General features: G+C 49.0%; 1 protein-coding gene across 6 annotated transcripts in view; it reads right to left on the bottom strand.

Annotated features, from left to right (window-relative positions):
• The window catches only part of ARHGAP44 (Rho GTPase activating protein 44), a 166,052-nt gene that overhangs the window by 14,788 nt on the left and 134,898 nt on the right, over positions 1 to 16,366 (bottom strand). For all 6 annotated transcript variants that reach the window (XR_008507232.2, XM_045889824.3, XM_064583051.1 and 3 more), the window contains 4 exons: positions 13,496 to 13,576; positions 10,735 to 10,848; positions 10,030 to 10,121; positions 9,086 to 9,266 (listed from right to left, as the gene is read on the bottom strand). Coding sequence is in view for 5 of the 6 variants with exons in the window: in XM_045889824.3 (XP_045745780.1) it covers positions 9,086 to 9,266; positions 10,030 to 10,121; positions 10,735 to 10,848; positions 13,496 to 13,576 (468 nt within the window). In the remaining variant the exon portion in view is untranslated. The remainder of the gene's footprint in view (positions 1 to 9,085; positions 9,267 to 10,029; positions 10,122 to 10,734; positions 10,849 to 13,495; positions 13,577 to 16,366) is intronic.

Here is a 16,366-nt window from a genome sequence, read left to right as displayed (position 1 = left end):
TTTCCCCGCTGAAACTCCTTTCTGAGGGGAGGCAGCTCCTCACGTTCCTACTGCACGTGCATCAAACATTCGCCGATCTTTTCGAAAAGCAGTACAAATCTTTACAAATCAACCACAAAGGCAGTGCTCTTGGGGGGGGACTCAACGCATATTTGCTTTCAGGGAAAAAAAAAATTGGTATAAATAAATGGAATATTTAAACGTTTGAATGTCTACATAAAACCCAACCCGAAGACAAAAATGGTAAAACTGCTTGGCACACTGCCGCAGAGGGGAAGCTATTCAAAGATGGGAGGAAGACAACCCAAAGGTTACAGAAGTTTCTGCTGTTTTATCACAGGCAGAAGCAACAGTTGTCAGAGTCAAGAAACTGATTGTGTTTACCAAGAGAGGAGTGAAATGGAAGTATAATTAATCAAACACTGTTGACTCCATCAGAAGTCACTGCCCAGATCTCTCAGGCCAGTCTGGATGTCCAAGATTTCCCGTGGCCCAGTGCTTCCTGGAGAAAACTTAGAGGAACTGGTTTTCAGACCCCTTCAGAGATGAATCCAGGGCAGAGCAAGAAGCCAGAGGCCGGGAAGAAGCTCTATTAGAAGCAAAGGGTTTGCGCATCGGGCTCCCTGCTCGGCAGGGAGCCTGCTTCTCCCTCTGACCCTCCCCCCTCTCATGTGCTCTCTCTCTCTCATTCTCTCTGTCTCAAATAAATAAATAAAATCTTAAAAAAAAAAAAAAAGAAGCAAAAGGTTTGGAAATTAATAAGCAGGAGGCAGGAGTATGTTCCAGAATCCTGGAAGGGACCTCAGGGCAAGCCTCGCGTCTGGCTTTTTCTGGGTCCTGTGGGAGGTGGGAGCAAGGAGGCAGGAAAGGAAGTGCCCGCATTTGGTCCTGGGATGCCTGTCTCCCACTCCTGTCTTTTAGGGTAAAGAGCCAAGGGGGCAGGGAATGCAGAGTTCTCAGCCACTCATCATTGGGATGCATGGAGGGGGGACCCAATGACAATTCCTACTGATGCACAATCTGCCCTGTTGAACTCCTCCTAGTCTACCGGAACCTTGTATTTGTATGAAACTTATCATACGACACACTTTGTAGCTTTCCTAACAGACGGTATCGGGGAATAGGTTCTGGAACCATCCAAGCCTCTAGACCCAGTTAAGCCACTCTTCATCTACAGAATGAAGCTAATACCTCCCATCCCATTTCCAGCATTGCTGTGAAGGTAATTTACCAGCAACCGAGTGGTAAGATACATTTAGCATGCTCTTGGACCCTTAACCTGGGGAAGGAAGCCAAGTGGCCACTCAAGGGGCCACGGTGATGGGTGAGGGGTGGGAAACACAGGGTGTGCCCTATAAGAAGTCCATCTGGCTATGCCAATGGCATTTTATGGGGTTGACAAGTTGGAGAACATAGAGAATCATGGGGCACATTCATGGAGGGAAGATAGAGGCTGGGTAGCTGGATTGTGAGGAGCTGGAGTGGCAGCTAGGCAATGGGGTGACCCCACTCCCTGTCCTGCTCACTCCAATGCTCCAGGGGAGCAGCACTGCCCTCTGGAAGGAGGGATTTGGGGTTTGAATCCCAGATTTTCTCATTACTGTGTGACAGGGATGAGTTACTGAACATCTAGTTTCCTCTGATGGTTCTCTGTAAAATGGGAATAATAGTGACTCCTCCTCCTTAGGGTTGCAAAGAACAAGAACAGTGTGTACAAATTACTAAGCACCTGCTAAGAAGCCAACAAGCAGCAGGCTTGATGATGATAATGCTCTGTCCTAATAGGTGCCAAGTACAGTTTTGTTTTGTTTTTTTGTAATCCTCACGGAGAAAGAAATAGATCGTGAACCTAAGCCTAAAACAGGCTGACAGGAGGGGGACAGAAGCATACGGTGCCTGTGAATCAGGCTAGCGGGAGATGGAGACACTGGGAAAACCCCCATCTGGGTCATGCCACCTGGGTTTACAGGATCTGCCACGAGACTGTCTTCCCTTCTTAACAAAACACCAAAGATTGGAAGGCGGGGGGGTTCTCTGGTAGAAGGGGACCGAACAAGAGAGTCCCCCTTTTTCCTAGCTTCCTGAGTCTTTTAGGAATCTGGTGAGATGGGCCACTGTGGGTTTCAGAGGAGGGGAAAGCATCCGTGGAGGACTCTAGGCTTAAGGAACAGAAAAACAAAGAGGGGGGGCGCCTGGGTGGCTCAGTTGGTTAAGCGACTGCCTTCGGCTCAGGTCATGATCCTGGAGTCCCTGGATCGAGTCCCGCATCGGGCTCCCTGCTCGGCGGGGAGCCTGCTTCTCCCTCTCCCACTCCCCCCTGCTTGTGTTCCCTCTCTCGCTGTGTCTCTCTCTGTCAAATAAATAAATAAAATCTTTAAAAAAAAAAAAAAAAAAAAACAAAGAGGGGATCCTCTTCTTTCCTGAAGTCTTACCGCCTAGCCCAGGGCATCTGCGCAGGAAAGAAGGGCCGAACCAGAAAGGTCTCATCTTGGCTGAAAGGTTCTTTGGGAAACAAAACTTATGATGGGGAGCAGGAGGCTCGGGCAGAAACGGCCACAACCCTTCACCCTACAGAAGGCCAGTCCTTCACAGTCCTCGGCCAGCCCATGTTGGCTTTGGTGTATTTTGTGCTTGCGAAACTAGCCCGATCGCCCGTGGGTGGGTGGAGATGGACAGACAGACGTTCATGGCGTTCTTAGCGTGATGGCAAAGGAAGGGGCCGGGCAGAGTTCCTCCTGGAGAAGCACGCCCAGGCATGTCGCTATCTTAAAAACAGGACAATGGCACTCAAAAACCTAGTCTGTGTCCTCGAAGCAGCTGACGTTTCCCACAGGCTGGGCATTTTTCTGAATGCTTCCTAAGTAAGATTTTACTTAATGCTCAAAACAAACTCTTAGTTCCCCACTTTGCATCTAAAGAAATGGAGGCATGCAGAGGGTAAGTCACTTCCCAAGGTCACGTGGCCAGAATTTGAACTCGGAAAAGAGCCCAACCCCCAAAGTTCATCCTTTGCATGTCCATAATAGGGCTCTTTCACGTAAGGGGGATTCTTCTCCCACAAGGCACGTGGACAAGGGAGTAGAAAGGTCAGACCTAGAAATGTCTCCCCTGATGCAGGAAATGAAGTGGTATTCCTGTTGTAAAGTCTGTAACCTGGTAGGCCACACAGGGAAAGCATAAGATCCAGAACCTTAAAAATTAAGAGACAAAGGACTGCACCAGTGGCAGGAAGAAGGAAGAAAAAAGCCCAAATCTGAAAGAGAGAAGATCAGGCATCTACATAAGGAACACATTTATCACGGAGCAGAAGTTTGCTGTGAACCATTCTAGGGAATGGATCGTCAAGATTAGCAGGTGCTTTTTGCTTTTTTCCCCTCTGTAGGACAGACATCTGCCACGCTGCTTTTGAATCCTGATCAGGAACAAGCCTAGCCAGAGGTACTAACTAAAATATGGTTTTGAAATACACAAGTCTAGAGAGATCTGGATTGCTGTTCTAAAAAGCAGTTACATTTGGCAAAGGCCAGCCAAGAGAGAGGAGACAAGAAACGCATCTGCCATCAGATGGCAGAGCCTGGGGAATTTGGGAAGGTCCCCAAGCATCCGCTGAAGACTTGTAAGTTCAGGGAATGTTTAAGATAAACTTGGGGGCCAGGGAGCAGTAGCAGGGGCCTGTAGGGCCCCCAGAGATGGTGAGTGACAGGAAACCTGAACATCCTAAGACTTAGCCTTGCCTACACTCACCTGGGAAAGGCCAGAATCGGGTAATTTCCAGTTCACTGGGGATAGATAATTCCTTTCTTAAATGCATAACAATGAAGTTTCTTCACCTCCCCAGTACAAATAAAGGCTGGAGTCCTCTGGTCACATTTCGCAGACCCGGTCTCAGCACCCACAAACGCGTAAATCCTGGCGGTGTGGAAGCTGTGCTGGGGCCCCGGGCCAAGAATATACCTCTAACAAGGTCCATCTGGCCAATGCAAACCCAAAATAGGAGTCAAATTTCCCACTGGTACCCGGGATGGCTTTCTAGGTAAGCTCGTCTTCAGACAAGCTTCAGGCTCTATCTGAAATAAAATTATTGCACCAGCTAGCCACAGTGACATGCCTTTCGGGGTCACGGTCTCTGTGTCCTGTCCATCCTCCCCTGCAGGGTCTGCAGAGCACCCTAATATCTGCAATTACAGAAGCCCCTAGTTCCGGTCGTCGGGTGGCCATGGGTTTTCTGATTTAATAAATCTGGGAAAAGAAGCATGCCACAGCCACCTTATGAAGATCTGTGACCCGTCACGATGTGCTTAAGATCCTAAGAAGTCATACACTACGTGAACTGGCTTCAGCAGCCCATCAGACCCCAGGTTTCTGTCCCCTCCCAACCCAATACGACCAACAGTGGAACTAGTCGTCCAGAGAGCACCTTTCACATTGCTCCCGAACCTTCTCAATTAAAGATGCCTGTTCCAAATTGCTGGACATCTAGATGAAGGTCCAGGTGGGTGGGACAAGACCCATCGCAGAGCAGGTGTCAAACACAGGCGAAGGATGCGTCCCACACCAAACTGAGCTCTCGGGGAGACCACATAGATTTCGGGGTTGCAGTCAACTGGCTCTGGTAGCGCATCTCTGAGGACCAGACCGCTGCGGGACAAGCAAAACGGCGGCAGGCACATCAAGTTTCCAGACTTGAAAGGGGAGCTATGCATCGGTCTTCCGAGTATAAAGAGCCAAGGTCACTGGGATTTCTGTGGACAGACTGCCATCCTGCTGGGACTCCAGAGGCTAGGACTGAGCCGGCACAGCGGGAAAGACGTCAGCCAAGAGGGTAACAGTGGAGAGCATGGGCCGGAGCCAGAAGGCAGCAAACAGGCAGCAGGGAGACTGTGTGTATGGGAAAGGCAGCGGTGGTACCAATGGGGTTTCTGAAGTGTACGGCTGGCAGCAGGCAGGAGGCAGAGAGCAGTAGAAAGGGGGAGGACGAGAGCCATCAGAGGGAGATGTGAACGAGGAAGGATGGTCCACCACGGACATCATTTCTCTTCTCACCTCCAGCCTTGTCCTCTCAATGATCCCAGCTGAGTTTGTTCCGACTCTGCCAGGGACGTGGCCAATGGAGGCATCAGACAAATGCTGAGGGACTATGGGTCCCCCCTGACCAACGGGCAAGAGAGTGCAGACCTCTTGGCCAACTCTTTAGAAGGCAGTAGGGCTCCACTCCCCCTGCTTGTGTTCCCTCTCTCACTGTCTGTCAAATAAATAAAAATTTAAAAAAAAAAAGCGGCAGTAGGGCTCACATAAAAAAAATATTTGATGGGACCAGGGATGACCCTGCCGTCGTCAGAAAAATAAAAGGGACCTGCAAGATTATTTTCGTGTATTATTTGGGACAAAGGATCCATGAAACAGATGTTGCTATTTTATAAAACAAAACAAAAAGCCAGTACTAACAAGGCATGAAAAATACATAGTAACCTATAGCCTCAAATTTCCAAGTCAGCGCTTACACAGGGTGTAAGGGCACACGGGGTGACCTAATCAATACTTTGTGGTTCAGAGTGTTGGCAGAGTCAGGACAGCTCATATCTCACACCAACACCCGAGGGCTACAGAAGGAAAATTTTGAAAAAATTTTTAAAAATTGTATCCCTGCCAAATTCTTTATTCAGAACGGCAAAATCTTTCTGTGATTCAGTGCTTCTCAACCCTACAGGCACATGAGAATCATCAGCCAGGACACTTTTAAAAAGTACCAGTGCCTGAATCCCAGCCCAGGCCAATCAGGGCAGCCTTGAAGAATGGGGTCGGGGCCGCCGGAGAGCAGCCTTCTTTTTTTTAAAAGCTTGTTCTGTCTTCTGTTGCGTAACGAGCCACCCTCGAAACGAAGCGGCTTATTTTTTATCTGGGTCACAAATCCACACTCTTGGCAGAGTCTGGCAGGCACAGTTATGTATGGTATACAGCATCAGCTGAGAAGGTTCGGCCTGGCGAGGAAGACTCCGAGACCATTCCCTCCCAAAGCTGGTAAGTGGGTGAGGGCGGTCAGCTCGGTGCCCAGCTGGGGGTGAAGGCCGGGGGCTTGAACTGCTCTCTGAGGGGCTGCCCAGGCTCCCACACAGCGAGGTAACAGGGTTCTCAGAGTGAGTATTCAAGGGACCCAGGCATAATCGACAAGGCTCTTTCTGACCCAGCTTCCGAAGTCCTAGCACATCACTTCTGCCACATTCTGGTATCAGTCGCTGAGGCCAGCTCATAGTCAGAGGGAGTGTGCTTAGATTTCGACCCTCAGTCGGGGGCGGACCAAGCACCTGCTGCCATTTCTACCACGAAGCTCCTGGCATGTGGAGGGATGTATTAGGTTCCCGTGGCTACTGTAACAAGTACCACAAAGTCGGTAAATGACGGAAATCTAGTCCCTCGCCCTTTTGGAGGCCAGAAGGCCAAAATCAGTGGCAGCGGGCTGAAATCAAGATGGCAGGAGGGCTGTGCTCCCTCCGGAGGCTCCAGGAGAGAAGCTGTTTCTTGCCTCTTCCGGCCTCCGGTGGCTTATATGCCTTGGCATGCGGCCACATCCTTAAATCTCTCTCCGCTCCATCTTCGCATTTGTCCTTCTCCGCATGCCTATGTCAAATCTCCTTCTGCATTTTATGATACATGGGATTGCATTTAGGGGCCACCCTGGTAATCCAGAGTGGTCCCTCACGGTCCTTACTTTAATCATATCTGCAAAGACCCTTTTCCCAAATAAGGTAGTATTTACAGGTTCCAGGGTTCAGGACCTGCTGCTAGCTTTTGGGGGAGACCATTATTCTGCCAACCACAATAATGAGAAAGGTGGATGTGAGCCCCAAAATCTGCCTCCAGATCTTGCTAAAGAAACTCAGTTTCCCGAGTCATCCTGAATCAAAGGCAGCAGGACCAAAGCCTGGAGCTGGGATGGGAGTGACACTACCACTCTGTATGATGTCTAGGTCATAACAGCCATCAGCCAGGAAAATGATATACAATTGTTTGTTTGTTTGTTTTAACTTGACCAAAATGCTTTCATAAAGTGAGCTGCAATTTGTCAGTATTTCAAGAGGGTAGTATGAAGACTTTAAAATGTGTCCGTAGATTTTCAGAGCTCAGAAATGGGATAAATGAGGAGAATTCCCCTAGTGTTGCTAAAATAGAACAGGGGCCTTCAGCTGATGCAAATGGCTTTCTTCTCCCCCCAGAACACTTACCACTTTAGGCTTCTGTTTCTGGGAAAGCTGGTTAGAAACTGATCATCTGCAAGCTCACTGTACCTTAAAGCACCTGGGCCAGCACCCTAGGCAACGGAGCAAGGGTGACCCTAAACCAGTAAGCCCTCCACTTAATTTCATGTTTAATACAAATTTTAAAATACACAAACCACATCCATTTAGCGTGCAAGAGTAACTTATGCAGCGCATCCCCTCCCTATACCCTTAAAGTTGATGGTGGCAGTTTTGGCTTTAAATCAGAACAGTGTGCGGAACAGGCAAATCATTTACCAAGTTCTTGAATGACCGATCGTCATCAGAGAGGAGGCAGTTGCTTAACGTATCATCATTCAAGGGGCACCTGGGTGGCTCAGTCGGTTAAGCATCCGACTCTTGATTTCAGCTCAGGTCATGATCTCAGGGTCCTGGGATCGAGCCCCGAGTCCTTGGACTCTGCGCTCAGCAGGGAGTCTGCTTCCGGATTTTCTCTCCCTCTGCTCCCGCCCCCACTCTCTCTAATAAATAAATCTTAAAAAAAAAAAAAAAAAAAAAAAGATTTAAGGAATTTCCTCTTACTCTCTCCAACTTCTAGGAATTTCTAGTTTTTCGTTCCCCATTCGCTGGAGAAACAATAACCAACAGCACAGAGCAGAAAACCCCCCCGGCTGCCTCACACAGCAAGGGTCTCCGCAGGGTGAGGAGACAAGCAGGGATCCGTCATCCCAGGACACAGGTCAGGTCCCCAGGGCCAGCTCCCACTCAGAAACCAAGAGGGGTGAACAGTAAGATGCACCCCTACAGTTCTTGGTTTTCAACCTCCCCTGAGGCCCTTCCTTAGGAGGAAGGAGATCTTTCTGGCTACCTCAAGATCTGTCAGGGAGGCGGAAGGTTGTTGTCTGAATCTCTGATAATATATTCCCATTCAGTGCTTTACGCTCCTGGTCCATTTTGAAAGAGCAGCCGCTGAATTTTGTGCTACAACCGCAATTTTTAATTCTTAACCAAAGTTTACTCGACTGGCTTGCTGGAGCAAACAATGCAATCCCCGTTCCTTCTGTAAGACACAGTCCGCTGATGCCTTGAACTTGCGGGGTCTCTCAATGCACATACTCTGGTTGTCGTGGCTGCCGCTCCCCGCGGATCAGCTGTGCTCGTTACCAAACCTGTTTATGCCCACTTTATTGGTTTTGGGAACCACAGTACGCAGTTAACACGTTACGTGACCTGATCTGAATAGGAGTGTAGAGAGGGCCGTTGCCGTGCAAATGAAGTTGAACGCATTTATGAGTCTCGTGGGGACTCCATCCCAGAAGGTGTAGGTATCAATCATCCACGATGGGAAGGCGTCTTAAACACTCACAAGGACTTTACATTCAGGTTGCTTCACGTGTAGGTTTGCTCTCTGTTTCAAAGAGACTGAACCTGGGAACGTTCAGCCACGCATTCCAGGAGATGCTTATGCAGGAGTGTTGCTGAAGAATGGGAAGGAGCAGAGCCATTGTCAGTGAAAAACCATTTGGGATTTGAGAACTGACCTACGTTTATACATTTGGAGTGAAAATAAAGTGTTCACGTATTTCTCTTCATTGCCCTTGTTGGCCAACTTTTTTTTTTTTTTCCTTCCTTCTGGTGAGAAGTAATCAATACTGCACTTACCTCCGTCCCTAGAGCAAGGGAAGCAAGCCAAGGGACTCAGTCACAACAGCACAGAGAAAACACAGAGAAGGAGGCAACAGCTTAATTGCTACACATCGCCTAAACTGCTGCTAGAGAGTGCAACCTTCCCGGCAATCTGGTTTGGTGTTAACTCCCCACCCCTCTCCCCTCCGCCCCTCCAACGCTGAGAAAGGGACACTGGTTCATACCCATCCTTTTTGTAAAACTCCAGCATCATATTATCCGTGGCAACGCTGAGGGGCCGGCGGGCCTGCTCGGGCTGGCGCCGGTCAGTGGGGTCCATGTCTGGGGAGGGCATGGAGCTGTAGTTGGCATTGTGGTTCACGTGTATGGGACTCCCGTAATTCCCGGTGATGTTGAACTCTATCTCTGCAGGGATGAGAGAATGGGTGTACGCGATCTATTGGTCACGCCATTCCCGGCCGGAAGAGAGATGAGCTGATGCAGCCTGTCCTCTACACTTTACCCCTAGAAAACTGTGTCCCGTGGTTCAACGTTAGGTCATCTGTTGATATGAATTCATCCTAATATAATTCATCCTATTAGCAGGTGAACACAAGTGCTCACCTATCACACTAAATATGATGAACATTAAATAAAGCAGTTTCTATTCATGGTTAAAAGCCAACTTAGTGAAACAGGAACAGATGGGTACTCTCAGAAAAAGACAAAATCATCTATCTCAAGCCTCATGGTTACAAGTGAAACACCAGAGCAGTCTTAATCAAATCAGGAAAAAGGGCAATGCCCACTCCCACCGCTGTTATTTAACACTATTGGAAAAGTGCTGGCCAATGGAATAAGTCAAGAAAATAAAATAAAAGGCAGTACTATTACTTATAGATGACGACACTGTCTTTCTGGAAAACCAAAGATAAAACATTGAAAAGGATTGGAAACCAGAGATTTCGCTAAGATCGCTATGGTTGTTGGCTGGTTAGTGTGGGCAGTGGTCACCTGTGGCCAGAATGTCGCTCAGTCAGGGATTAGACAGTAAGAAACCGCCATGACTCACGCATGTGTGTAGGAGGATTAATGACAAACACCTTTGGTTTCAGAAGTTGTGAACTCATAGTAACACTCTTATTCTTCCCCCAGCCCCCAACTCCCGTATCTCGATGCCACCACATACCCCCAGGGAAGAACCAGTCTGCATGCTGGATGATGGGCTCGATGATCCCAACAATCTGCAGTGAAACTGTGGTCATCATTTCCGTGATGTTCCTGTGAGTACAGAGCAGAGAGGGGGCAGGGGCAGGTTACTAGCCAAGGCAGCAGCAAAGCACACCTGGCTGCACAGCCTGGGAACGGCCCCTGGACCGGAAGCCTGCTGACCTAGGTCTGAGAGTAGGCTTTCTCTTTGGAAGGACACTTCACCTTTCCATAGATGTCCTCCTTACAAGAGACGTGTGAATGAGTAATATATACGAAATCACCAAGTATCAGGCACCTTTCCCTGTGAGGTGTGATTCTCACAAATGCCAGATTCATCTGCTTTCCAACTCTGTTCTCTCTTTTGAGACAGCCCTCCATCCCCTGCATCCAGATGCTGGGATGTGTGCTCTTCACAGAGCATGAGGAAGGCTTAGAAGAGCTTGCCTGGCCCACTGCAGACTCAGATTAGCTCAGAGAAGACCTGAGCTCACTGCAGGCCTGGAGCTCTGAGACCATCATTGAGAAAGATCTGCAGAATTCTGGGTCTTCTCCTGAGCCTAAAACATGAGCAGGCCAAGAGAGAAATAGGACTTGACAAATAAAAGAGGCTGATGATTTATCTGGGGCCCTGGCTGTCCTGCCCACACGCCACCCCTCTGCATGTTCCTCCCTGTGCACTCACCCTTCTGCTTGCGGCCACAGGAGGTTGGGTCCTAACACAATTGCCATGTTACTGGGAGTCATCTTGTTTACATCTTGATATTCTGATAGCTTGGATAAAAATTTGATCAAGTATCTGAAAGGAAGACAGAAGGGCCAGGTTCAACTCGGGCTCAACCCCAGCCACATTCCCCCAGCAGAGGGCAGAAATCTCTCTCACGTAGCCCATCTTACTGACAACGAGACTCCTACATCCTGCATTATAATGAAGACATGTAACGTATCCAGCCATGAGAATGCTTGAGAAACAGACTCCGATCTCACTTGGCTACATGCCAACATCCGCTGCCGTGAACCCTGGCCAGAGAAATTCCCCGTCTTTCCTTCTGACTCAGGCTCTGGTGACCTGAAGTCCCTCCTCCTTTTCAAACCTCAGTCACCTGCCACTCTCCCTGTGTGCAGAGGTGAGAAGCAAAGTGTCCAGGTGTCATCAGCAGGGACCTCTACATGCCAGGGCTGGTGTCCCCTGGGATTCACTTCAGTGGGGCTTTGAGAGCTAATGGGAAAAAAAGCTACACATAGATTTAGCACCGGAGCCAACAATTCACTCCCAGAGACCTACCCAAGAGAAATAGGCCCACACGCAAACTTGTACATAAATGTGCATCCCAGCAGTGTTATGCAAGCCAGCCAGAAAGTGGAGACCATCCAAAATGTCCACCGAGGGAGGAACAGATAAATAAAACGTGGCCTATCCATACGACGGAATACTATTCACCCATGAAAAGGAACGAAATACTAACATGCGCTACCACATGGATGGATGAACCTCGAGGACATTATCCTGAGTGAAATAAGCCAGACACAAAAGCCCACGTGTTGTAGGGCTCCACCCAGGTGAAATGTCCAGCAGAAGCACATCTGCAGAGACAGAGAAGGTAGATTCGTGTTTGCCAGGGGCCGGGCTTGGGCGGGGGGATGGAGAGTGACGGCTAATGGGAACAGGGTTCCTTTGCGGGGTGATGAGAATGGTCTAAAGTGAGTGGTGGTAGTTGTGTGAGTCAACACACGTACATACAACCACTAAATCACACCTTTAAGAGGACACAACGGTATGTGAATTATATCTCAAGGAACTAATGAGGAAGCCGTACGTTAAATCGCTCTTGGGACTTTTTTTTTTTTTACTTGTGCTATAATCTACATAAGAATTACTACTTTCATCACTCTTTTTTTTTTTTTAAAGATTTTATTTATTTATTTGAGAGAGAGGGAATGAGAGACAGAGAGCATGAGAGGGAGGAGGGTCAGAGGGAGAAGCAGACTCCCCGCCGAGCAGGGAGCCCGATGCGGGACTCGATCCGGGGACTCCAGGATCATGACCTGAGCCGAAGGCAGTCGCTTAACCAACTGAGCCACCCAGGCGCCCTACTTTCATCACTCTTAAGTGTAGGTAGCATTAAGTATGTTCGCACTGTGAAGCACCATCACCACCATCCATCTCCAGATCATTTTTAGCTTCCAGAACAGAATCTCTATACCCATTAAACACTTCCCTCCCATCCCACGCTCCCCTCCCCCCTCCTGTCTCCGTGAATGTGCGAACTCCGGGTACCTCATATACGTGGGATCATACAGTATCTGTCCTTCTGTGTCTGGCTTCTTTCGTTTGGCACCATGTCCTCAAGATTCACCCGCCGAACATCACATCACATCACATGTATATTTTGTTTATACACCCAGTGATGGCCGTTTGGGCTGTTTTCACCTCTTGGCTATTACAGATGATGCTGTCATGCACATGAGTGTACCAAGTCCCTGTTTTCACATCTTCTGGGTCTATATATACCCAAAAGTGCTGTGGCCGGATCAGATGGTATGTTTAATTTCTTAAGGGTGAGCCATACCTTCGGCTGCTAGAATTTTGAACAGGAAAGCAGAAATACTCGGGCAGATGGCAAGAGGAGCTGAAGCTGGGAGTCTGCATCTAGGGAAGCACGGAGGGGGGGTGGCAGGGCCAGGAGCGGTGCTGGCAAGCCGAAGGGAGGAGGAAGCAGAGAGTGTGAGGAGCAGAAAAGATCTGTAGAGGAGCGGGAAGTAAAATCCCGGGGCGGGGTGGGGGGCGGGGGGGAAGCAAAGAAAGTGAGAGAGAGAGATGTGCCGAAAAGAGGCGGTGAACGGTAGAGCACCAGAGGATACTCATCTGGCTCCTTCTCCCTGCAGACGAGCTCAAGGACACCTCCGCCAAGCAGCTCCAGGTTTGCTCAGCCTCTCCCAGCTGTGCCTGAATACTTATCTTTACAATAAACGCACAATATCGGGGCACCTGGGAGGCTTCGTGGGTTGAGCGTCTGCCTGCCGGGGTCCTGGGATGGAGCCCGGTGTCGGGCTCCCTGCTCAGCGGGGAGTCTGTTTCTCCCTCTCCCTCTGAGCCTCCCCCACCCACTCATGCTCTCATTCTCAAATGGATAAATAAAAAATCGTAAAAAATCTTAAAAACAGCTTGCATTCATCTTTGCTTCCTGCACATCAGAGAACTCAACTAAATTAGCCAATGGTCTTCCAAAGTCATATAGTGCCTTCCGTTCTGTTCCTTCCTTGGCAACGTGGTCATTAACAACCTCGCAGGGTCGTCTGAGGTTGAAAGGAGACCATGCGCGTTAACCAAGCTCAGCACCCCATAAAATGCCACGCAGGCTAGTTACCATGACCCTTAGCCAGGAAACCGTGTGCGCGCGGCTTAAATAACCCTGACCCCGCGTCTCCAGGATCCGTCCACTTACCGGATGTTGTTGTGATTGGCCTTGGGCAATTTTTCACAAGCATTCCACAGAGCCTGAAGCCTCTTGTCTTGCTCCTGAATACTGGGGAATAAACAGGAAAGCCACTCACTGGCTGAGCATGGGTCAATCAGATCTCACTGGCAATCATATTAACCAGCTGGAGAATGAGAAGCCAACAGTTGTGCCTGACCCTCCCGGCGAGCTATTATTAGTCAGGTGCTGAGTGATGACTATTTCCCTCTCTGCGTGTCCCCCGTCTTGTCCTGCAGACCTCCCCGGCACATGTCACAGGTCTCAGGTGAATGCAGGCCAGGGGAGCAGGTGGGGGCAGGAGGGAAGAAGCCAGACACCTGCTCTAGAGCAAGGCCGGGCCGTGGGGTTGTCAGGAGGGAGACTGGCACAGAAACCAGGATACAACACACCCGTCAAGAGAGCTCAACCCACTTTCGTGGGGCAGCCTATTGTCCAGTTCAGTAGATGGTACTTAAAGTTCCTTGGCATCTGACGCATCATAGGTGCTCAATAAACACTTTTTTTTTTTTAAAGATTTTATTTTTCAACAGAGAGAGAGAGACAGCGAGAGAGGGAACACAAGCAGGGGGAGTGGGAGAGGGAGAAGCAGGCTTCCCGCTGAGCAGGGAACCCGATGCGGGGCTCGATCCCAGCACCCTGGGATCATGACCCGAGCCGAAGGCAGATGCCCAACGACTGAGCCACCCAGGCGCCCCTCTTGCTGAGATTTTTATGGGGAATACTGAATATTGATTAGAAATACCAAATTTATAGGTTAATTTTGGAAGATTGACTTTATGTACTTCCTCTCCTTTAGTTCAAATAGACTTTTTTACGTTCTTCAGTAGGTTTTCAGACTTTTCAAATAAGGCCTATCCATTTCTTCCTTTCTTTTTAAGATTTTATTTATTTGACAGAGAGAGCACAAGCAGGGGGAGCAGTAGAGGGAGAGGGAGAAACAGGCTCTCCGCTGAGCAGGGAGCCCGATGCGGGGCTCGATCCCAGGACCCTGGGATCATGACCTGAGCCGAAGGCAAATGCTTAACGACTGAGCCACCCAGGTGCCCCCAATAAACACCTTTTGAATCGGTACATTATATGAGCTCAAAATACACATACGGAAATCTGACCTTCACGAGCTAACTCAGAGATGAATAATTTCCACAAACCAATGATTCTCCACTCTACAAAAGGTCTGCTCCAAGGGTTTTTATTTATTTTTTTAAATTTTAATAAGGCCTCTAAGGATTAAAAGAGATTACTTATAGACTACATTTTATATATGCTTCTCATGAAAATCTACAAGGCACACATGGTTAGGAAGGCCTTTCCGCTCAAAGAATCTTTTCTCCATAAAAACTAAAAGGAAAACTGCAGCTGGTGGGTGAGGGCTCAGCTTTGACCCCTTAACCTGGGACCCTGAGGGCGGTGGCCATCACCCACACACTTCATTGCCGTGGACCCACAGGCCCACCCACAGATCCTGACCCAGGGGAGAAAACCTCTCTTTTCTCTCAGTTCAGCCTTGAGGAAGAGGTAAGCATTCTCCAAAACACATTTTCCCTAGGACTCTAAAGTGCAAACCAAACATGCCATTTAGAAATGGAAAGGTGAACAGATCCTATTTGTGAAGCGGCTGAAATTTGACCACAGGCTGGACGAGGAGGGTTTGGTGCAGGGAGGTCATTAAAGACCCAGCTCCATCCTGCCCGTGATCTCGTGCCAACTACTGAATCTCTGTGTAACCTCACCTCCCTCATCTGTGAAATGGGTTCATGGGACGACCTCCCACCTGGAGTCAGCAAGAGCGGTATAGAGGGGCCTCTGTACAAAGTGCTCAGCAGAGGGTCTGGTTGATCTCAAGCTTCCAATCAGGGTCTTGAGGGGAAAGGGCAGACGCTGCCAAGACCCGGCTAGACCCCAATGCCCCGGCTGTCCTCCCTTTTCTAGCTCCTCTATCATCACGATCGCATATACGGCCCGGAAATAAAAGGGACCGTTTCCCAAATAACGCAATATATGTTAAGAAGAAAAAAGAAGAAGAAGAAGGTAGCAGGAGGGGAAGAATGAAGCAGGAGAAATCGGAGGGGTAGACGAACCATGAGAGACGACGGACTCTGAAAAACAAACTGAGGGTTCTAGAGGGGAGGGGGGTGGGAGGATGGGTTAGCCTGGTGATGGGTATTGAGGAGGGCACATTCTGCATGGAGCACTGGGTGTTATGCACAAACAATGAATCACGGAACACTACATCTAAAACTAATGATGTAATGTATGGGGATTAACATAAGAATAAAAAAAAAGAAAAAAAAATTCTTAAAAAAGGGACCGTTTCCATCAGAGGATACGGTCTCATTTCTCTTCATCCCTAGGACCACTGAGTGGCTCTAGAGAGCGTTAAGTGCTGTAGCTAGGCACATGGGTTCCAGACCAGATCCCCTGGACTCAAATCCTCATTCTGCCATTTATTCACACACCTGCCCTGGGACTCACCTTCCTCACCTGTAAGCTGGGGAAAACAGCACAACCCACTTTCAAAGGGTTCGTTCCTGTGACAACTAAATGAGTTAAATGCGTATAATGAGCTCAGAACAGTGACAAGCCTGTAAAAAACCCTCGGCAGAGGTATTGCTCATGATCAGTATCCTCATGGAGCTCCCACCCACGCTCCACAAGAGACGTAAGCATGCCAGGTAATCAGCCTGGCTTTTCTGACGCACAGTCTCTACTCTACCTTGGGAAAAAAAGCCAGCGCCATGCAAAATGACTGCAGCTGGTGGGTTTTCTAACGCCACACACACAGAGCCTGGCTTCCCCTGGAGGTCAGCTGGGCTCTTGCAGGGCCCAAAGAAGCACATG

This window comes from Mirounga angustirostris, unplaced genomic scaffold, assembly GCF_029215605.1.
Source record: "Mirounga angustirostris isolate CCGP_5_RB_7025 unplaced genomic scaffold, mMirAng1.0.hap1 SCAF_17, whole genome shotgun sequence".
Taxonomy (NCBI): Eukaryota; Metazoa; Chordata; class Mammalia; order Carnivora; family Phocidae; genus Mirounga; species Mirounga angustirostris.
The sequence above is the reverse complement of the archived record's forward strand: the minus strand, read 5'-3'. Positions and strand labels throughout refer to the sequence as shown.